We start from the raw sequence: 24,405 nt of genomic DNA on the forward strand, positions 1-24,405 counted from the left end.
ACCATTGATGAGTATGGTGGTTTCATCACCAAAATATACACAGATATTTTTTTCACATAGAAAACAATTGGCAAAATGAACTGTTGGCACATAGTAGCCCATCATTACCCTTCAGCTTAAGACGATACATTCTTTTGTCAGGAAACATTTTACTTGACATGAATTACATGTTCATATCAGAGCCTGAATAGCCTATATGTAACAGTAAGTTATTAAGTTAAAATATTGAAATTCTTCCATCCACCAAAAAACAATAAATAGTGTGTGTGAATAAATATTAAAAGCAGTGAACCGACTTAAAATCTATCTCATTTTACAAAACATCCTTTTGTATGCATCGGTCGGATATATTTAACAATGCATCCACAGAGTCACAGTCAATATTTCTGAACTGATCGACCACAGCCTGACTTTGTTTTCACTTGATTGAACGCGAACAGTATGTGACACGCCTTCAATTGCTACAGCGCTTGGCCACGGCATTGAACGTTGAACTGCAATGCAGTGACTATTCAAGTTTACATTAAATGATGCAGACACATTCCCTAAAGGTGTTTCTTTCTAAAGACCAACAGGGAAAATAAAATTGTTTAAGAGGTCCACTAAATGAGGAAAGGGAGGCTATAGAACACCCCATCTGTCAGGAGGCGGAAAGTCATTAACTTCCCCGATGTCTGTGCGGAGTTGCTCTCCCAGCGTGAAGGTCAGCTTGAACCTCATCCGAACTTTTTCCTGCCAGTCACGTACACACAAACATAAACAAACATCCACACGGGGTCGGTAGAATGCAGCTCCAGGCGATAGACACTACCTTGTGAGGATTGGAAAGCAGCATGACCTGACTGATGACAGCAGTGGGTATGATGGGGTTGAAGGGAGCCAAGTGTGTACCCGAGGGTGGCTGCAGTCTTACTCCCATCGTCTCAACAGAAGCACACACAAGACAACGCATGTCAGCATTGCACGTCCACTCATTACATTCATTTTTCATCAAGCTGGGAGGTTTCTGCACAGCTTGTGATGTCGGTTTGTTTGAGCCCGATCAAAAATGCAAACAAACAGGCATTTTCAATCATCTTGTACCGCTTACCCAGTTCAGGGTCCCGTGCAGCTGACTGTAAGCAAAAGGTGGGGTACTATTTGTACTTTAGTTCCTTCATTTAGCAATTTTTATGATTGAAAATGCCAACGGTACATTCTAATTATATTTCAAAGTAAATAAACCATTGCGCTAATATGCTTCATGCCTTTCCAGATATCTTTGAAAAGGCATCATTTTGAGACATACTCTTGCACTCAATCTTATTTCAATGATGCAGGTGAACCGGAAGATGCTGAGTGCATTCATTCATTTTCTACCGCTTATCCCCACGAGGGTCACACGAGAACATGCAAACTCCAAACAGAGATGGCTGAGAGTGGAATTGAACTCGGGTCTCCTAGCTGTGAGGCCTGCGTGCTAACCACTCGGCCGCTGAGAGCAGTGTGAAGTAACAATGGAATCAAAGAAGATTTACCTTCGGAACTGCAGCCTGCAGTGCAATGTCACTGACAGGGAGTGGAGATGTATTCAGCATGGAGGCAACAATCACCAAAACATCCGGCCTGCCGGGTGGACAGTCACGAGCAAAATGTAGCAGCACGTGAACACCGCTCCCATCGTACACTGTGACAGGACACAGCTTACCTAAAATACAACAGCAGCACTCAGTTTGCCAAGCACATATGAAAAAGATCTGTTAAATGACTGGCCAGAGGATATTTACCCACGATCTTTACCAAGGTCAGCTTCAAATACTTTTATGCACAATTTTCAAATGTTTCCAGCACACTGCAGCTAAATTATTTCTTCATTGCTATTGGCATTTTTTAAGCTGATGCGCTGCACTGCATTTATATTTATAGATTTGCAGCTAATACTACTAATCCAAATTGTCCATAGGTATGAATGTGAGTGTGAATGGTTTTTGTCTATACGTATGTGCCCTGTGATTGATTGGCGACCAGTCCGGGGTGCAACCTGCCTCCCGCCCGAAGTCAGCTGGGATAGGCCCCAGCATACCCGCGACCCTTGAGAGGATAGGCGTTAGAAAATGAATGGATTATGTGGTAGGATATATAATATATATTATACGGAAACTGCAAGACCTTAGTATTCCACAGATAGAATCTCTGATGTGGAATGCCAAAACACATGTATACGTGTGAAATTCGAACTGCTGTGCGTTTTGCTTTTTGATGACACAGTCTCCAGTAAGGTGTATTGAGAGAAGAACAACATGAGAAGGAACAAAAATCAACATCCAAGGCAGTGATTCTCCAGAAGTGTCCAAGCACCTGCTGTCATTTAAGTCTTTTGTTTTTTCTTTTGTTTCATCATGCTTCTTTTTACATCTGATCAGTAAGAAAAATAAACATTTTATGGTTTTTACACAATAATTCCGTAATATTAAGAGTGATGGACATATTTTTCCACTAGCTAATACTAATATTTTTATACTAGCACACGCATGCACACAGAGTTTTGAACTCACTTGGTCTGACAGCCTCCAGTGGTACAAAGACATTAGCAAGGGACGCGTCATGTCCCGCTCCTAAATTGTTCTGACTTTGTACGATGATGGGGTTCGGGGAGTGTAACAGAGCATTATCCGCTTGACATCTGGCTGGGGGGCAGTTGGGCATGCCGCCTTGGCACGGTGGGTTGGCAGGAAAAGACGTATCCTCCCGCTTGGCTTGTGTATTGTCATTGAGCACCTGGGGTCCCCTGATACAGAGACACAAAGACAGATGTGCTCTGTCATGGTAGCATAAGGTGCCAAAGAGAACCAGCATAAGAACACAAAGGTGTGACTAATGATTGGGGAGAAAAAGCACAACACTTCATTTTTAACCCCTGGCATTTGGTTGATTCATTTCGGGTCACAGTGCTAATGAGTTTTGTGAATCAAGCTGTCATTTCTACCCTGGGTAACGGGTAACGGGTCAGACTGGACTTAAAACCTCATGCAGCACTTACGATTTAGGACTGCTGAAATCAAGCAGGGTCACGTCTCGTAGACTGTGACCCAGAGGGGCTGGTTCAGACTGTGACGGTTGTGCTGCAGTGGAGATCTGTGAGGTGGCAACATGGAGAGTTGCTGGAGGCAATAGTACTGTGCTGCGTGAGTGAGGAAGAGCCGCTGGCACTGTTGAACTCGAGACCGGGCCGACTGGTGGATGTTGGAGTGTGACAGATGGCAGTGGAGCTCTAGGAAACACTGAGCCAAAGACGGAGGAACTTGAAGAGGGCGGAGTAGTGAAGAACACAGGACCTGCAGGTGAAGTGGTGTCAAAACGGTCCACATCCTGACTGCAATTCTGAATGAATCACAACACAATGAGATATTACTTTTCATTCATTAGTAATATTATTCAGATGGACATACCTGAAATGGGTGTAGACAATTGCTCACATTTCGAGGTTGCGCTGATTCATTCGTAACAAGCCCATTGAGCCCTGTGATGAATAGAGAATACATTTATTTGTTGGGAGGAAGGGACAAAAAAATAATAAGAACAGCATCTCAGTGGGGAGGAGACGATATGGGTGGCAGCAAAGATGCCCCGTGCTCAAACTTGACTGCACTGTCAGGACTCTTCAAATTATTAACCAGAACAACAACCTGATCAACAAGGTACACCTGTACAACCTTACGAGAACCTGTACAATATACATTAAGTATGAAATATATCGCTTGTAAAAAATAAACATTTTGACTCACACTGACTGACTCGTTCTATAAATTGTTTAAATTCACTACATTTTTAATTATTTGCTTTGGTACGCCGCCTCTCGTCCAAACTCAGCTGGGATAGACTACAGCTCTGCCTTGATGTGCTAATGAAAACAGTCGCTATAGAAAATGGATGGATGCTTTAGCTGCAGTATTTTTCTCCTGTGCTGGATCTCAGTAGACTGAGCAGTCTATCTAATTAGGAAATCAAATTAGCAAAAAAATTGGAAAAAAAAAAAAACAAAGTCAATCATGGCCAACTTTATGTGCGATACGAATAATAACAAAATAATGAATCGTTCAGAATAGATTGAACACCTGGGATTGTTTACTGATTAATTGCATCATGAAACAACTGAGGTAAAGTAGAGTGCAATAGAGTAATCCCTCATTCATAACACTTAATTGTTTCCAGATGCAACCACTATAAGTGGATTTCACCCACACAGTCACCTGTACATCCTATTTGGCTTAAGAGATTATTGTGCTTGCTGTGAGATCATTCAGACCTGCGATAAAAGCATCAAATAAATAAAAGCAATTAAATCTGGAGCTTGTGTGTCTCACCAAACATTACAGTCACATTACGGACACCTAGTAAAGAATATTACAAAACATCACATCTTTGAATATGTCTTCTGAATGCCTTATATTTGCATTTTAATTATTTCAGTTATTTTTATGGTTGAAAATGAAAAAGAAAATGGCAACATTTGCAGAAAACAGCATGATTATATATTTATAATATTATAATTAATAAAATAAAATTAAAGTAAAATAAAATAAAAGATAAATATTTATATCCAACTGATCGTGTTCTCCCTGACAGTGCCATGCTGAATGTTACCTAAAGACAGCAGCTCTTTGTCTAGCAGAGAGAATGATGCAGAGGCTTTGTCGGACTCTTCTTCTGCCACAGTGGATCCACACAAAAGGTCAACGTGCGAAAACATAGACAATGCGAAAGGTACTTTGGACACACCCGGATTGTCCAGATCTGTTAAATCAATAAGACTCTCTGATTCAGCTGGGCGGCTGGTGTCTATTGCAAGGAAAGAGACAATACACTGTTAGTCATCTCATGATTGCTTTTGCTTTGCTGTAAAGCAAAGTTGAGAAGGTTAGGTCACAAAAAATATTACAGCACACGCCAGTGGCTTTTTGTATTTGATTTGGCTTTAAGATTATGGTTTTGCTGCGCTCTGACACCAATAATGTGAGGAAATATTAAATGTTAAAGTTCTCGGGGAGCACAAACGGAAGTAGACTTCTGTAATTTCGAACTGGCAAAGTCTATGTGAATAGAACACAAGCAATGTGTCCTTGTTTTTTTTCCAGGAGGTGTGTTTTATTATATATTTATTTGGGTGTGGGCTGCACGGCGGACTGAGTGGTTAGCGCGCAGGCCTCACAGCTAGGAGACCCGAGGTCAAATTGTCCATAGGTATGAATGTGAGTGCAAATGGTTGTTTGTCTATATGTGCCCTGTGATTGGCTGGCGACCAGTCCAGGGTGTACCGCGCCTCTCGCCTGAAGACAGCTGGGATAGGCTCCAGCATCCCCACAACCCTCATGAGGATAAGCGGTATAGAAAATGAATGAATTTATGAATATTTGGGTGTGTGGTTCAGATTCATTGGACATTATTTCTTATGGGAAAACTTGATTCAGTTTTCGTTCATTTAGGTTTTAGTCTGACATTTTCAAGCATTTTGATGTGGAAACCGAGGTTCCTCTGTGTAGAAAAATTAAATGCCTCAATACTTGAAACTGTTCAGTGTACCGTGTACCTTGTGTGACTGATGATTGTGTTTTAGTCTCTCCATTGATGGTCTGGCCTTCGATTATCTTTTTATAAGAATTAATGACATTGGAGAGGTCATCGTTAGCTTGCAGGATGGCTCCTAGATTATACAAGCAGGTAAGGATAGAAATCAGTAAATGACACGGCTGTTATGTCAAATATTCACACAAGCACAGGATTTCTTACCCAAGTAAGTGTCGTTATCATCAGTCTCTGTAGCGAGCTGACACAATGTTTGTCTCAGCTTGTCACACTCGCTGTACAACTCCTGCGACAACAAAAAAAAACAACAACGGGTTTTGAAGTGAAAGATAAAAGTTGGTTTGCAGGAATTGTTTGATGGACAACGAACCCTGATGATATCCTTGTCACCATCAGTTGAACCTTCAGGACTGAAGTAAGCAAGCATCTCATTAAGAAGTTTGACACGGTTGTTTACTGCCTCCACTGTGCTACTCTGCTTTGAGGCTTTCTGTGTCCTCACTTCATCCTGCAACGGCAAAGTACACGGTACTTGTTAATCGGTAATCATTTACTAACGCTCAATCTCACTGAAGGGAAGACACATTATTTAAGGATCAAAAGCTGTACCTCTTTTACCATCTTCTTGATGAGTCGATTAGCCTCCTGCAGATCTGCTGATTTTTTGCTCTTGAGCAGCTCTGCTAACTTCTGCGGAGGACAAATGACAAAACAGTGTGTGTACTCAGCCACGGACTGCATAAACGATTGAACATAAACCCAGAGTGCTGCCATGAATCAAGTGCTGTCAACGCGGCTTCGGTGTACCATCCGTCATCAACATTTTCAATAAGTAGCCCACATTCAAGGAAAAAAGAGAGGACGACAAGGACACTGTCACTGACTTCACTTTTGTGATACAAGAAACACTGTGTAGTAATCACATTGCTGTATTTCCATACATTATGATAAGGAGAATAGTTTATTTGAAGACATTTTTATGACAGATGAATCTAGTTGACCATGATTAACAAATGCATGTTGCACACTGTTTCTGTTTACCATGAAGTACCCTGCAGGGAGAGCTATAAAGAAAGAAACCAAAACAAGACAATACTGGACGCGTAGTGATACGATGAGAGAAAAAGTTACACCGAGCGATGGTGAGGTCGGATTTTTTCCAAGGGTTTTTAAGTTTCTCATTACCTTAATTACACCAAAACTCGTCTCACAGAACAGGACAAAGTGGGGGGTAAGTCACAGTTGATGCACTACACTTCTGATGCGGATGTCATACAACTTCATGTAAAAAAAATCTCAACTATCCCATTTACCCCATGGGCAAACTACGGCCCGGGGGCCACTTCCGGCTCGCCAAGTATTTAAATACATACAACCTGACATCATGGCTTCATCCAACCTTACGTTAAAAAGCCATAGCATTTCAGTATGTGGAATCAAACTATGGAATGGATTGAGTAAGACCCTCAAACAATGCACAACGATGAGCCAATTCAACAAACAATACAAGCAGTTGATGTTTGCTAAATACAAGGATGAAAGAGTCTTGAACCAGTCATGATGTGCTATATATATCACTATATTGACAGTTACTATGGTACACATAATGTCATTGTATGGTCATATCACCTCGTACTTCGGTACGAGGTACGTTCTTTGAAAAAAACAAAAAACAAAACTGTATTATGGAAAGCAGGAAGTGAACAAATGAAACAGTTACTGATTGTAAAAGTAAACTGTATTATGGAAAGCAGGAAGTGAACAAATGTAACAGTTACTGATTGTAAAAGTACCAGATGGAGGGGTAGGATTTAATAAGCTTTGCTTCTTCCTACTCCTTTTGGACATGTGGAACTGTGAACTGATTATGTGATGCACTCAATTGTAATCTGATGCATGTTCAAATGAAATAAAACCATTACCATTATTGATGGTTTAGGTAGCTGCTTTATCAATTTGGTTATTTGGTGTGGTCGGCTGTAAAAAGGGACACAAGCACATATAGCAGGTTGCAAGACACTTTTACAGATACAATAATTCCAGTTGGACTGTTAGAATTATATGTGTAAAATATATAGTCTGGCCCCCCCATGAATTTTGTTCTCGGCCCGCGAGTCAAAAAGTTTGCCCACCCCTGCATTAAAAGTTCTGTTCTTCCTCTTCAGCTCCATACTGTTACTAATAGCGATCTAAGACAACATAGTACACAAATAAGGTTTAGGTTCATTGTGGTTATGATAGGCTATAAATTAAATGATAGCTAACATTAGTAGCTAAACTTTACCAAATCGCTAATATTAGCCGACAACAAACATGGCTAAAGTGCGTGCTGGTGTGTGGCTTGCAGTGTAGGAGCAGGAGGTGTGCTGAACATGGACTTTGCAGGATAGCTCCCCAATAGCAGTACCCAACCAAGGCAACTTTAAAATGGATTTGACAGGTGATCTTTGCAGGGTGTCACTCCAATATTAACACATGTTGTAACTCCATTGTGACTCTGATTAATATCATTGTAGTAATAGAAAGTGGAAGGAGGGTTGGCAATGTTTTAGGTTGCTGCAAAATGTCCATTTAGTTCCATAGTTCCATTTAATTTCACCTAAAAAAAAACGTAAGACAGCAAGAGGTCACAGAAGCTTAGGTATGTGTGTATTTACTTAGATAGCCACTGACAGGGATTAATGCATGTTCTGTTTTTTGGACCTTAGACTGCATTAAGCTGTCATTCACACACCAAAGCCTCCTTCACATTTGAGTTCCTATCTTTAAAGATTACTGAAAGAGGGAGAAAGAAAGTATGCTTCACACACTAAGCCTCCTTCACATTTGAGTTCATATCTTTAAAGATTATCTACAAAGGGAGAAGAAAAGTGTGCTGGGTGATTCATTCATCAAACAATACTGTAAAATTTTTCCTCTTACTTTGCTTTTCTGCTCATCAACAAACACCGGATTCTTGGGCTTCTCGGAAGAAGATGGGACTATTGTAGCATCAAGAGGGATCTCAGGGTCAGCTAGTACGATCCCTGGAAACATAAGTGTTGCATTTAAGATCTTCAAAGAGATTATGATAAATTACTGAATAATGCTTTAAGGAGGTGTTAAAAAGACATGCACTCACCCTGGCTCTTTAACATCTGGTAAGCCTCACAGATTTTGGTTTCCTCGGGAAGATAAAGGGTCCAACTGTAAATCATCTCGATCACTTTCGACTTCATCCTCTCAGAAACTTTGTCTCCTAGACACTGAATGATAAAAATAAAAGTAACTTAGAATGTCACATTTAAAAGTAATTAAACATCACTGATGCTACTTACTTTGGGTGATATCACTTTAATGAGCTCATTTAAAAAACGAAACTTCCCCACTTCATTCTGAAACCTTTGACCGCAATTCTTCATACAGGCTCCCAGAACCTACAATAAGAAAAAGACATTCAATGTAAATAAATAAATGTACAGTAAAACAAGAGATGACCATAATCATCAATTTTTTGTTGAGAATTCGGTTGATTGTATGAAATCGATTGTTGATTCATCGTGTCTGGAAGCAACTGACACAAACTTGTTTGCTGTTTAAGGGAAAACCACATGACTTCAGCTATGCAATGCTACATCCATACAGACCTTCAGCACGAACAACTCCTATAGGAGCATTACTCTGATATGTGATAATCATATATCAGTGTAGGAAGGGAATACGAATATATTTCATAGCTTATATTTTGTAGTATAATTTAACCAGTGTACAAACAGAAATAGTACACAAGGGCACTATTTTAGTTCAAGAACTGTTAACAGGAATTATAGGAGTGTAACATTTGGATTTTTGAAGCTGCTGCTATTTTTCCTGGGGTTCAAAAGAACATACAAGACAATACAACAGTAAAATATATACAATTATTATGTCATTATTATATCATTCTGAACTGGCAAAATGATCTTGCAATTTGTTACGCAACAACTGATACAATGATTATACAGTACATGTAACAGATCCTGATATATACCCAATAAAAAAATAATATCCCACTCTGTGATAAAAGTAGGACCATCTCCAATCTTCAATCTTCAAGTCTGCAATTTCTACAGATAATTTATTTGTCAAGTCTCAGGCCAGCAATTTATTATGCAGAATTAGAAATCTGTATGGTCTTCTATCACTTTAATGTTTTAATGTATACATCCTGCCATTAATAAATATTATACTCAAGTAACAAGCATTTATGTCTGATCTAAACAATACATTCAGACAGAAAATTCCAACAGGGACATTGTAGTGTCAAACATTCATGAATATAGATGTTTGTCATGCACCAGTAACCACATTAATTTCCATCTTTCTCCACTTATCCGGGTGCAGCAGTCTCAGTAGAAACCCAGACTTGTTGGTCCTCGGCCACCACCTCTATAGTTCCACCAGGTGGACACCAAGGCGTTCCCAGGCCAGCTGTGAGCCATAGTCCTTCCAGCATGTCCTATAAGTCTACCCCCCAGCCTTCTGCCCGAAACACCTCCCCACGGAGGAGTCCGGGAGGCATATGGATGCTCGAGCCACCTCAACTGGCTCCTGTCAACGTGAAGGAGCAGCGTCGCTACTCTCAGCCCCTCCCAGATGACTGACTATCTCACATTATTTTCTGATGCGTTTAGTGCTAGTGTAAAAACACAGTGAAGTGCTAGTCTTGCTGCTCATTTCATTCAGAAAACACGAGAGCTCATGAAACATAACAAGATACATATTTAGCATTTCGCCATTTCTCTTGCTGGCCACAGTTTTGTGGTGAATGTGGTGACGAACGAGGTGACTGCAGTATTGTTTGCTGTGCCGCTCATGTGTCGTATTTTTGTGCGACACTTACACATCCACGTATCCCCCCACTACAAAATCCAAAGGGAGTCCACACTTTTGATTTCAATGACGCTTCACCACTCAATATATTAGACAATATATTAGTTTTTTTGACCCATTCATGCAGTTAGAATGTTGTATTATCATGATAAATTAAACCAAAGTTTAAGATAATGATGTTTGCGCATTTGGAAGCGAACCCTGAAAGAAGTTTGGGATGGCTCATGATTGCACAATTTCGCTTGTACTCCTGTATAAGTGACAAGAATAAAGGGCTTACTTACTAAAACACTGGTATCAAAAGGCGTGGTAAAATCGCCCCTTTGTGACATCACAGAGGGGCGGACTTCCTTATAGTATATAAACTCTCTGCCGTCCCCTGTAGGAGCTATTTAGTAGTGTGTTCCTAGGTTTCTAATATCTGTTGATTTATTATTTTTTTGTTGTTGTTTTGTTTGGATTATTTAATAATATTTTCTTGTTAGTTATTTATTTGTTTATTCATCATATTATGTTGGGGTTAATTAGGAGTTTATTTGTGGGTTTATTTCATTGGATAACACCCTGGGCACCTGCAATTTATTTATGTAGGCAGTGCTCACAGGACCAGCATGCACTGGGGTGGGCCTATGGTTTTTGTACCAGAGCAAGAGAGGCAACAGGAGACAATGCCTTTGTTCCCTTTTTGTTTGCTTGCTTGCTTGGTAATAAAAAGAAATAAAAAGAAACGGAACAAGGTAGTATGGACAATGACTCGTTTGCCTGCGTAAAACACAACCCGTGATGAATCAGTGGCCTTTTGATTATAGTTTAAGTTAAGTTTATTTTTGAAGGACAAATACAGTCCACTACAGTCCCCCAAGCTCTGCTTCCCCATGCATGCCTCGTACGGGAAAGCCACCTTTGTTTACAATTCCTAAAAACGCCACCACCAGGTACAAGTGGTTGTAGTTTCTGATTCCGCCACCCTCACTCCATCCCCGCTCATCCGCAACCTTGGTATCCTCCTAGACCCCACCCTTTCATTTGAACCCCACATCAAACAGTTAACCCGGACTGCATTCTTTCATCTTAAGAACATAGCCCGACTCCGTCCATCACTTACAGTGCATCCGGAAAGTATTCACAGCGCTTCACTTTTTCCACATTTTGTCATGTTACAGCCTCATTCCAAATTGTATTAATTTAATCTCTTACCTCAAAATTCTACACAAAATACTCCATTATGACAATGTGAAAAAGTTTTTTTTTTTGACTTTTTTTGAATTTATTAAAAATAGAAAACTAAGAAATCACATTTACATAAGTATTCACAGCATTTGCCATGAAGCTCAAAATTGAGCTCAGGTGCATCTTTTTTCCACTGATCATCCTTGAGATCTTTCTACAGCTTAATTGGAGTCCACCTGCAGTAAATTCAGTTGATTGGACATGATTTGGAAAGGCACACACCTGTCTATATAAGGTCCCACAGTTGACTGTGCATGTCAGAGCACAAACACCAAGCATGAAGTCAAAAGAACTGTCTGTAGACCTGCGAGACAGGATTGTCTTGAGGCACAAATCTGGGGAAGGATACAGAAAAATGTCTGCTGCTTTGAAGGTCCCAATGAGCACAGTGGCCTCCATTATTCGTAAATGGAAGACGTTTGGAACCACCAGGACTCTTCCTAGAGCTGGCCGGCCTTCTAAACTGAGCGATCGGGGAAGAAGGGCCTTAGTCAGGGAGGTGACCAAGGCCCCGATGGTCACTCTGTCAGAGCTCCAGCGTTCCTCTGTGGAGAGAGGAGAGCCTTCCAGAAGGACAACCATCTCTGCAGCAATCCACCAATCAGGCCTGTATGGTAGAGTGGCCAGACGAAAGCCACTCCTTAGTAAAAGGAACATGGCAGCCCGTCTGGAATTTGCCAAAAAGCACCTGAATGACTCTCAGACCATGAGAAACAAAATTCTCTGGTCTGATGAGACAAAGATTGAACTCTTTGGTGTGAATGCCAGGCGCCATGTTTGGAGGAAACCAGGCACTGCTCATCACCAGGCCAATACCATCCCTACAGTGAAGCATGGTGGTGGCAGCATCATGCTGTGGGGATGTTTTTCAGCAGCAGGAACTGGCAGACTAGTCAGGATAGAAGGAAAAATGAATGCAGCAATATATAGAGATATCCTGGATGAAAACCTGCTCCAGAGCGCTCTTGACCTCAGGCTGGGGCGAAGGTTCATTTTTCAGCAGGACAACGACCCGAAGCACACAGCCAAGATCTCAAAAGATTGGCTTCAGAACCACTCCGTGAATGTCCTGGAGTGGCCCAGCCAGAGTCCAGACTTGAATCCGATGGAACATCTCTGGAGAGATCTGAAAATGGCTGTGCACAGACGTCTCCCATCCAACCTGATGGAGCTTGAGACTTATTGCAAAGAAGAATGGGCAAAACTGCCTAAAGATAGGTGTGCTAAACTTGTGGGATCATATTCAAAAAGACTTGAGGCTGTAATTGCTGCCAAAGGTGGATCAACAAAGTATTAAGCAAAGGCTGTGAATACTTATGTAAATGTGATTTTTTGTTTTCGATTTTTAATAAATTCAAAACATGTTATAATGGAGTATTTTGTGTAGAATTTTGAGGTAAGAGATTAATTTAATACAGTTTGGAATGAGGCTGTCACATGACAAAATGTAGAAAAAGTGAAGCGCTGTGAATACTTTCCGGATGCACTGTACATTCTCTGCCGCTGAATCCCTAATCCATGCATTCATCACCTCCAGAATCGACTACTGCAACAGCATTCTCTACGGTACACCATCCAAAACCCTCAACAAACTACAATATATTCAGAACTCCGCTGCCCGCCTCCTCACCTCCACCCGCTCCCGTGAACACATTACCCCTGTCCTCCAAAACCTCCACTGGCTTCCCGTCCCTCAACGCATTCATTTCCAAATTCTTCTCATCACCTACAAAGCCCTCCACGATCTGACCCCCCATATCTCACAGACCTCCTCCATCCACATAATCCCCCGCGTCCCCTTCGCTCCTCAGACTCAAACCTCCTGGCACTCCCCTGTAAGACCAAGCTCCGAACCTGGGGAGACAGAGCCTTCTCCATCGCTGCCCCGACTCTCTGGAACTCTTTGCCCCATTCACTCCGTGCTTGCCCTGACCTTCCCACCTTCAAAAAACAACTCAAAACCTACCTCTTTAAATCTGTTTTTAATGTCTAACCTTCTATATCTGACTGCTGTGCCCCGCCCCGCTTTTTTAACTGTGTGTTAACCAATGAATGTTGTATTTTGGTGTGTCTTTTATTCTGTTTACTTGCTCTATTCAACTTCATTCTTTTGTAAAGTGTCTTCGAGTATCTTGAAAAGCGCTATACAAATAAAATGTATTATTATTATTATTATTATTCCCTACCAGCAAAAGAAATTGACTATAAATCCAAATATATCAAATGAGGAGAGTGTAAGAATGCAGAAAAGGACGCACCGTCAAGGCTTGTAGTGCCTCCCATTCTTGTGGTGAATGGATCTTGTGTACCAACAGTCGAACGGCTATTTGTGGTCTGGAGAAGTAATGGCACACAATACAAACAATTACAAAAATGACCAAACTGAGTAGCTACATTGTACTAGCACAATTTGTTATGAGAAACATTTACGCTGATTCATAATCATACCCCTCAAGCTCCTTGTTGATTTGGTTACAGAATCCCATAATATTCTCCAAGTCGTCTTGTCGGTTGGAAGGACTGGTGGCCTTGTCTAAAAGGCAGTGAGGAGAAAAAGTATTACGCAGTAAAGTTCGACACCATTGCAGGAAAAATAATCATAAATATGTGATTCAGAACATTTCAGTATTTGATAGAGATCTCGTATTGTGCATGTAATGTTTCACATTTTTAACAGTAACACTTAACTTTAGCAGTGATCCGCCTTTGAATATAAAACATGAATATGAACACAACATAAGTGCACACAAAAGTGACCCAGCCTGCGACTGCTAGGCTAAAACGAAGGCGTGTAACTAACAGTGAACAGAAATGTGTTAACACACAATCCAAAATAACCAAAACTACAGCGTGACGCTGTTTTTTTCCGTTCATGACAAAACAAACGCTGCGCAGCTTGTCCGACAATTGCCAACAGCTGTATGACTAACCTGAGGAACACAGACATATTAGCAATTCAAACTTTTTAAAGGGGGATTTAACTCAAGTTTTGGTCACCGGTAGCGATGCAAACATGACGCTAAAACACACATTTACTTTATATAAGTAGTTTAGAGGGCGAAAAGGGACTGTTAAAGTACACTTACTCAGCCAAGACTCCAGCGACTCGCTACCAGCCGCCATGTTGGAGTTCTCGTGTAAACAACGCCGGTTGGCTGATGCGTTCACATGCTTTGGGACGAATGGCTGTCACCACGTTACCTGTCACTCAATGCTCATGCGTCAATAACTAATAGTAACCTTCTACAATTTGTCTTTATGTTTATGCTTCGTCTTGTGGTCTTGTGTTTCTACACACAGTCGTAACACACGACACAGATAGAAACGTTACTTTTGACGTGCACAGGCGCCTTCCATTTGTCAGTAATTTACAGGCTACAAAATAAATACTTTCTTAAAATACAACAAAGGCCTATTACATATGCACGGTCTGGATTCATGCAAATAATTAATTAAATAGATACGTAATATTAAGAAGAAATTAAAGTAGGTGCATGTTATACTGGACTATTTTCTGTCTTCTAATATGAAACGTAATTTTTATACAAGAAAACACAATTTTAATGTGTTAAATAATTAATAACCCATAGGCTAGTCCAGGGGTGGACAAACTTTTTGACTCGCGGGCCACATTGATTTAACAAAATTGACGGGGGGGGGGGGGGGGGGGGGGCAGACTCTATAGTATTTTACACGTAACAGTCCATTTTTACACGTAAAAGTGTCATGCAATCTGCTATATATGCATTTTGAGATCATTTATTTGATGTAAAGTGCGTTATAAATTTACATTTATTATTATTATTAGGTTAGTGCGCAGACCTCACAGCGAGGCGACCAGGGTTCAATTCCACCCTCGGCCATCTCTGTGTGGAGTTTGCATGTTCTCCCCGTGCATGCGTGGGTTTTCTCCGGGTACTCCGGTTTCCTCCCACATTCCAAAAACATGCTAGGTTAATTGGCCACTCCAAATTGTCCATAGGTATGAATGTGAGTGTGAATGGTTGTTTGTCTATATGTGCCCTGTGATTGGCTGGCCACCAGTCCAGGGTGTACCCCGCCTCTTGCCCATAGACAGCTGGGATAGGCTCCAGCATCCCCCGCGACCCTCGTGAGGAAAAAGCGGTAGAAAATGAATGAATGAATTAATTATTTTATTATTATTATTTTTATTATTATGTGTTTGTGTCCCTTTTTTCAGAAGCATTTTGTAAACTGCTGTCTTCGGGTGAGAGGCGGGGTACATCCTGGACTGGTCGCTAGCCAATCACAGGGCACATATAGACAAACAATCATTTTGGAGCCCAGTGAGGATAAGCGGTAGAAAATGAATGAATGAATGAATTTTGTAAACGACAGACCACATCAAATAACAAAATTGATAAAACAGCTACTTCCACCATCAAAAGGTTGGCTCAAGCCGTGATGCCAGGTTGTATGTTGAGTTTAAATGAAATACTTTGGAAAGAACAGGCGGGCCGTATTCAAACACTTGGCGGGCCGGATGTGGCCCCCGGGCCGTAGTTTGCCCACCCCTGGGCTAGTCATACAAAATATAGTAATATATTAATGAATAAATTATGCTGATTCGTGGTTGAATATTGTCTACTTTTGGTTGATGAAATGTGCATATTTAAACAAATTTATCGTATTTTGTGCAGAAAATAATCAATTTGAAGCATGAAAATATCTAAATGAACTAATATACAAGTATTATGTATTGTATCTGTTTATGAAATCAACATAGTTTCAATATTAATATTAATGTTAAATTAATGTTGAAATCTGACAATGATTCAATGATCTAACCTTGACAATTGATGTTGATTTTACTTGTTTCAATGTCTATTTGCTGTCTGGGCAGTGACACAATTTTGCATTGTTCATTGAGTCCAAATGTTCTCCCTGAGGAGTACAACCTATCACTTAAAATAAATTAAGAAAATTTACTTAAAAAATAACAAAAACATTGCAGCAAAGCAGGTTTATAGGTTTATTTATAGAGCCCAATTTGTACACAAAGTAGTTCAAAGTGCTTTACAGAAAAGAAGGGTAAAGAACATGCATTTTAATCTGTCAAATGCATTTCACACTGGACTGTTTTGTGAACATTGGCCAATATGTAGCTGGACTAGCCCACAACTTGCTGAAGCTGGTTGCCTTTCCAACGTTACTTAGCTGTGTCAAAAGAGTCAAAATAGCAAGCAGTAACAATTTATCAGTGTCCTAACTGTGTTTATTTTGTGTAAGTCATTGAGTAAAAGTGCTTGACTGTATAGCATACAGGAAGCGGGGTTGCTCATAGCCTTTTCTCACCACAATTAGTGGTTGTACCCAGGTTTTTTTACACACTGGTAGTGCCGCAAAACACATGATAGGTTAACGACGTAATGCTAAAATGCTAAAGCTACCATAGAGAGACGTCGTGAAGTAACCTCTTTTCTTGAGAAATTTTGAACTGTCTACTCTCTACGTCTGGATCAGATCCGGGATCCAACATATGTGACAGTTTCTTAAAAGCTGACATTTAATAAAAAATAAATCACCATTTATTACCAACTCCTATAAAGTTATTTGCACAAAAAGTGGCCGTGCCTGGAAGGTGGAATACATTAAAACAGACCGTTTTCACAGGAAACACAAACTCCAAAAAAATACACCTGAATAGGTGCAGATTTCTGTGCTCGTTATTATGTGTAGCTGCTCTGTAGGAGTCCACCACTCAATACAAAGGGCTGATGAATAAGCATAATAGATCCCCTTTAAATGCAGTGACAAAGTAATATCTGCAGGAGTATTAGTTGGCCTAAAGGAAGTAAATAGAGATTGAACAATAGGAGATTCAAGATTGACCCCTGTGGAACACCACAAAAAAAAACCCCACACACAAAGTTCACATAAGATATACTGGTAGTCAGACACATTAGTTCCATAAAAGTATTAAAAAATACACCAATCATTTTAAAAGAAGCAAACTGTATCAAAATCAAAATCATATTTGTTAGTTTTGTTAGGTGATAAACACTTGTTCACATGCAACTCAAGAAAGTATGTGACCTTGTCCCATCTATTTTTTTTGTGGAGTCACGTATGTGGATGGGAACATGCCCGTCTTTCCGTTGCACACTCCTTTCCACCAGTTGTTATTGGAACCATCCAACACCTCAACGAGGTCTCCTTTCTTGAAGGCTAGGTCACCTTCTTCCAGCGGCTCAAAGTCATAGAGCGCCTCATAATGTCCGCTCTACAGATGGTAGCAAAGACATTGGCTTTTTTTTAAGTGTATATTGGATATCAGGAGCACATTACATGTTACCATGTTGCAATGCATCAGATTTACCCTACTTGATATAGTACATAATTCATACATTTACATCAAAAATTGACGGATGTGTACTTTCAGATAAATGGACTCACTTCATTGAAAACCTATGAACATCAAAATGATAGCACATATGTTTGTCACCTGGTCTTCGGCGCTTTTGGACCTGAGCAGCAGCCTTTGATCCCGTGCGACTGAAGAAGTGTGGTGATATGATACAAGTTCGTTTAGAGAATCGAACTTCACCAACCACAAGAAATAACGTCCTGCATGATCCCGAAGTACTCTGAAATGCCGCACACTATGTTCATCCCTTAAAACAAACAAAAAAATGTCCATAAGCATCAATTGAACCGCTCTGTAAAATAAGGGAATTATTATTGGTGATTAATATTAAACTAATTGTTTGTTATTGATTGTTATGCGCGTTCATAATGTGAAATAATATGCTGTGTTGGTGTCAATGAAAGGCGCACTGACTTGACAGATAGCTCAAAATCTCCTGGTGTGGCCTTGCTTTCCCGTATGAGGAAGTTTGTATTGTGACTCTTGGCTTTCATCAGGACTTCTTCAGCTTCGGCTTCACTAATTGTCTCATTGAACCAACTGTAATAAAGAGAGTATAGAACAAGATTAGTGCTTAGGAGAGTGAGCATCAAGCAACAGGCGACTAATACTATTTGTACTACAATCGTTCCTTGTTTATCGTGGTTAATTCATACCTATGGACAATTTGGAGTACCATTTTCATTCATTCATTTTCTACCGCTTTTTCCTCATGAGGGTCACGGGGGTGCTGGAGCCTATCCCAGCTGTCTTCAGGGGGGAGGCAGGGTACACCCTGGACTGGTCGCCAGCCAATCACAGGGCACATATAGACAAACAACCATTCACACTCACATTCATACCTATGGACGATTTGGAGTCGCCAATTAACCTAGCATGTTTTTGGAATGTGGGAGGAAACCGGAGTACCCGGAGAAAACCCACGCATGCACGGGGAGAACATGCAAACTCCACACAGAGATGGCCGAGGGTGGAATTGAACTCGGGTCTCCTACCTGTGAGGCCTGTGTGCTAACCACTCATTCGCCGTGCAGCCGCCTGACCAAGACAAATGAAACTATGAAAATATTTTTGTATTTAGAGCATGAAAAACTTGTTTCTGACTTTTAAAAATATGTTTTTTAAACATTATTAGAGTCCTGTAGACATGATATAACACCCCTACAGGCACTGTATTATTATTATTATTATTATTATTATTATTATTATTATTATTATTATTATTATTATTATTATTATTATTATTATTATTATTATTATTATTATTATTATTATTATTATTATTATTATTATTATTATTATTATTAACACTCCTCTTTCAAAACAACTGTATTTTCTGTTCACAATACACTCCAGATCAAATTTTTAAGATCAGTTTAAAGGGGACCTGTTATGCTCGTTTTTCGACCCTTTTGTATTGAGTTGTGGTCTCCTATAGAGCAGCTACACACAATAACCAAAACAGTCTGTTTTAATTTATTCCACCCACGGCCCGCCTCCGGCCATGCCTACTCCGCTGTGGTTGGTCACACGCACAAAGTGCTTCCTAACTATGAACCATACAAGGAAGTCCGCCCCTCTGTGACGTCACAAATAATAATGACTGCGTACAAGTTAAGTATGGCTTACTCATGTGGTTTTAACTTGATATAGTCGCTGGGAACAAAGCCCTCGCTTCCATTTAGTTCCGCCCTGCACCAATTACTATCCTTTTTCAAAACCTGTGGAAATCAGAAGAGAAAAGAAGACAAAGATGGAACTATTAAAATGTCATAATGTACACAATACCCAGCAAATACATGAATGTGAACTGTTCAATGAACATTTCATTTCATGATTCATTCATTTTGTATCGCTTATCCTCACGATGGTCGCTGGGGGTGCTGGAGCCTATCCTGGCTGTCTTCGGGCAAGAGGCGCGGTACACTCTGGACTGGTCGCCAGCCAATCACAGGGCACATATAGACAAACAACCATTCACACTCACATTCATACCTATGGACAATTTGGAGTCGCCAATTAACCTAGCGACCCTCGTGAGGAAAAGAGGTAGAAAATGAATGAATGAATGTTTTTGGAATGTGGGAGGAAACCGGAATACCCGGAGAAAACCCACACATGAGGTGAACACTTCATTTCACTCCTATGTCATAGTTGTTTGTTTATCCATGACAGCAATATGTCAATGTTTTATCAGGGAGTACTTTCATTTTGTGATTATTGTTTTCAAACTTGAAGACACTTTAAGAATTAAATGTCATGATTCAATTGGACCTGTCTACCAAAATGGGTGGTTTGAGTCAGACCTGAATAAACGTGACATTTGAGGAGAGGAATCAACTGGAGACGCACCGTCACTCATGATAAAAATCTCATATCCTTCACTTGTTTGCTCCATTTTAAAAGAAGAGTCAAACAATTGCTTTTGAAGTGGTTTGAAAAGAAGTATCAAACCTCCTTCCTGAGGATACGATATCACCTTTGACCAACTGTTTTGTCTTGTTTTTACACCTTCTTTCATTAAAGATCAATATCTCGTGTCTGTTGGCATTTGCAACAACCAGTCGCCAAATAGCAGCCTTTTCAAATAAATGTACGTATTATCGGTGCTGAAAATTAAACTCTGGATTATTTATAATGCTGACATCATTATTAGTAGTCATTTTTTGCAGACAGACCTATGTTAAGTTTAATTTCATGGCTACATCAATCAGTTACCAAATAATTATTTCATAGTATAGTGTAATAGTATAGTATAGTATAATAATAATAATAATAATAATAATAATAATTTTATTATTGCACAAAATAATTGTATCTCATATTTGGATTATGTTGACTGAACTAATACATTTTTTTAAGTATAGTCAAATAAATTATATTTAATTTATTTGTATTTAATTTAATTTATTTATATAATTATATAACTTAATCTAAACTTTTGATTTTACTCAACAAATGAAACCCATAAATAAACTAAGCCTATCCCAGCTGACTTCAGGTGAGAGGCAGGGTACTCCCTGGACTGGTCTCTAGCCAACTGCAGGGCGCAGAGCGGAGATTCGAACCCAGATCTCAGAGAAAATATTATATGCGATAAATGTTGTAGCCTAACTTACCTTGATTATATTACCCCGACTGAAACTAAGCTGATCTTCCTTCAGTGCCTTAAAATCTGCAATGGCGATGGCTTCCATGGCGCTAACGAGAAAGCTGTACAACCTTGCTGCGGAGGTCTCAGCAGCGCAAACCACAAAAAAACGTCCGCTTTTGTTCTTTATGTGTTCAGCAGAGGAGGCTCAAAGAAAATAATTGGAGATATTTGAACTATTGCAGCAATCACAGCTATCTCAGGTATGAGGAGGGAGTAGACCGCATAATTGGCGTTTTCATTGATCCATCACAGTGTGAGCTCACAAACGAGTCTCCACAGAAAACATGCACATTTGGCTTTGTGGATCTTGGATCGCGCACGCAGACCTCAATTCCACCCTCAGCCATCTCTGTGTGGAGTTTGCATGTTCTCCCCGTGCATGCGTGGGTTCTCTCCAGGTACTCCGGTTTCCTCCCACATTCCAAAAACATGCTAGGTTAATTCACAACTTTAAATTGTCCATAGGTATGAATGTGAGTGTGAATGGTTGTTTGTCTATATGTGCCCTGTGATTGGCTGGCAACCAGTCCAGTGTGTACCCCGCCTCTCACCCGAAGACAGCTGGGATGGGCTCCAGCACACCCCCCCCCCGATAAGCGGTAGAAAATGAATGAATGAATGAAAACCCAAAAGTAGTTTTTATCTTGATGAACAACCATGAGAAACATACAGCAAATAGTGAAAGTTGGGTTGGGTAATACCAAGTATTCAGCACGGGGAGGCGTGGGGTGGCATTCTGTGGGTGAAATGATTCACACAACAATTTCTCGCTGAGTAGCATAGCGAGCTGGACACAGTTCAATTCAATTCCATTTATCTATATAGCGCCAGATCACAACAGCAGTTACCTCATGACGCTTTTCACATGAAGGTCACATATGGAAATAGGGAACCAATCACATGAACATTTACTTGGCGACGGAGGCAAGGAAAAACTCCCTGTGGGGAATAAACCTTGGGTGGAATAAGATATAAAAATAAATAGAGATGGTAGATCTAGCCTTAGTCTTAGTGCAAGGAACATGGGGAGTGTTTCTGATACATATCAGCGTATCAGGGCTGAGTTTTGAGTTGACTTTTAAACAGAGAGAGGCTGTCTGCCTCCCAGATTGAGTAGGTGAGGTGGTTACACAACAGAGGAGTCTGATAACTAAATGCTCAAACTTCTCGTCTACTTCTAAAAATTCTCGGAGTGGCAAGTAGTTGTAAAAACTGGGAACGAAGTGTGAGTTGATAGGGTTCTTAGGAGCTTTTAGGGCTTTATTTTTCAATCCAATCCACTTTATTTATATAGCACATTTTATAAACAGAGTTTCCAAAGTGCTGCACAGACTAGTAAAAATAAAAAGTAATAATCCAAAACTAAAAGAGCATTTAAGAAATGAAATAATAAAATAGATATTAAAATATTAAAAACAAGAAACAAAGCAATAAAAGTATAAAAAATAGAACCAATTACAATAAAAACGAAGAACTAAAAGACACAGGACCATACGACTCACTCTGAGTTAAAAGCCAGAGAATAAAAGTGGGTTTTAAGACGAGACTTAAAGCTTTCGATATTGGGGGCCTTTTTTACTTGGGAGGGCAGAGAGTTCCATAGTTTGGGGCCGACCACAGAAAAGGCTCGGTCCCCCCTGGTCTTAAGTCTCGTCTTGGGCACCACAAGTTGGAGCTGGCCCTCAGTGACTGAGCTGGAGAGTAAACTTGGATGAGGTCCGAGATGTATTTGGGGGCCAGCCCATTCAACGCCTTAAAAACAAACAATAAAATCTTAAAATCAATCCTAAAACGAACAGGCAACCAATGTAGGGAGGCCAGAATTGGGGTGATGTGCTCCCCCTTTTTGGTTCCTGTTAAAAGCCGTGCCGCAGAGTTCTGGACTAACTGTAAGCGGGAGAGAGACTTTTGGCTAATTCCAGATTTAAGTAAGATTTAAGTAAGATTTGAGTAAGTGCTTAATTTATTTTTGTCTGCAGAAAAGAAGCTACCCAATAATTGTGTACACTTTGAGGGGATGGACGGGGAAACTGGCATGAATGGGTTGTAAAATTTGGAAGGGTGCCTGGGCCGGCAGCAAATTATTGAATAAGTGATGTTTTCTATTCACATTTCGGAAAATTAATTAACCAAAGGTGAAACTAATTAGCATGTCAGAAAAGTATTGGATATAATTATTCAGTCTGATAGCTCCTCGTAGAAGGCTTCTTCTTGTTCTAAAATGTTTCACCAGTAATTATTCGGTATGAGCCACCCACAGAATGCCACCCCACACCTCCCTGTGCTGAATACTTGATATTACCCAACCCAACTTTCACTATTTGCTGTATGTTTCTCATGGATGAAGACACCAGAACTACAGAAACATGAAAAGAGCACTAAAAATTTTATTTTTTCCTGACCAAAAAGGGGTAAATACCTGATTTACCCAAGTCAGGTGATGATTTGTGACTGGAGTTGGTAAGTTAGTTGTTGGATTGCCAGTGTCCTGGTGAAGCCAGAGGGTACCAGGGATGTATTATGTAGGACCAATGTCAATTTAGCCGGCTTTGGTCCAATATAGTGTTGTGTAGCGGCATTACAAGTTTAATTCCATTTCTCGGTTAAGCCATTGTCATGCCGCTGTTTTCCACATCAAATATCCTAGTATCAGTCGTGAAGGTATTTTACTGATCAAATAGCACCATAGCCTACACAGAAGCGATATTTCCCAAGGCGTTTGTAAATGTTAAATGCAGTGGAGAGGTAACCAAGGTGATGAGAGACTCCCCTTCAAATGTCATTGCGTAGTCGGGGGACGGTGACAGAGTAGGGAAAAGAAGTGTCAAACGACTTCATGTCGTGAATCTTGACAAGCTTTGGAAAATACCCGAATGTATTTCTTTAAATTCTGATTTGACATCACATGTCTTTTTTTTATTGAATCGGGCTAGTAAGTTGTAGTCTAATATGTTGTAACATACACTACATTATAGTATGTGATGCATTGAGTGCATTGTGTGTGCTGTGTGTAGTTTATCTGTGTCAATACAGTGACGCAATTGATTCCTCAAAGCTCTTTATATATTTTTTTTTCATAGACAGTTAACTTAAACTTAAATCAATTGAGTGGAAGCTACCACAGTCTTGCTAGTAAGTGCTTAAACTATTGTGTCATTGACGTATACATCTATAACAATACCAAGTCAATGTATCGCACTTTATTTCTAATAAAGGTATG

General features: G+C 40.1%; 2 protein-coding genes across 5 annotated transcripts; both read right to left on the reverse strand.

The window, feature by feature from the left end:
- Positions 1–2: 2 nt before the first annotated feature.
- gga3a (golgi associated, gamma adaptin ear containing, ARF binding protein 3a) lies at positions 3–14,840 on the reverse strand. Of its 4 annotated transcripts, XM_058091570.1 has the most exons (18): positions 14,730–14,840; positions 14,092–14,176; positions 13,902–13,977; positions 8,880–8,978; positions 8,684–8,807; positions 8,485–8,588; positions 6,172–6,252; positions 5,933–6,070; positions 5,767–5,848; positions 5,567–5,680; positions 4,759–4,818; positions 4,624–4,644; positions 3,429–3,499; positions 3,020–3,360; positions 2,535–2,767; positions 1,518–1,687; positions 812–922; positions 3–732 (listed from the first exon to the last, which is right to left on the reverse strand). In XM_058091570.1, the coding sequence occupies exons 1-18, from the start codon at positions 14,764–14,766 to the stop codon at positions 622–624; spliced, it is 2,058 nt and encodes a 685-aa protein (XP_057947553.1). In that variant the 5' UTR covers positions 14,767–14,840; the 3' UTR covers positions 3–621. The 4 variants fall into 4 exon arrangements, with proteins under 4 accessions (XP_057947553.1, XP_057947552.1, XP_057947550.1 ...); XM_058091569.1 differs by having other exon boundaries at positions 1,518–1,666; positions 4,624–4,818; XM_058091567.1 differs by having other exon boundaries at positions 4,624–4,818.
- Positions 14,841–17,710: 2,870 nt separating this feature from the next.
- grb2a (growth factor receptor-bound protein 2a) lies at positions 17,711–21,228 on the reverse strand. Its single transcript, XM_058091622.1, has 5 exons — positions 21,151–21,228; positions 19,661–19,752; positions 18,446–18,571; positions 18,110–18,278; positions 17,711–17,887 (listed from the first exon to the last, which is right to left on the reverse strand). Exons 1-5 carry the CDS (start codon positions 21,226–21,228, stop codon positions 17,711–17,713), a joined length of 642 nt encoding a protein of 213 aa, XP_057947605.1.
- Between the last annotated feature and the right edge of the window lie 3,177 nt (positions 21,229–24,405).

Source organism: Doryrhamphus excisus, chromosome 1 (genome assembly GCF_030265055.1).
Source record: "Doryrhamphus excisus isolate RoL2022-K1 chromosome 1, RoL_Dexc_1.0, whole genome shotgun sequence".
NCBI lineage: Eukaryota > Metazoa > Chordata > Actinopteri > Syngnathiformes > Syngnathidae > Doryrhamphus > Doryrhamphus excisus.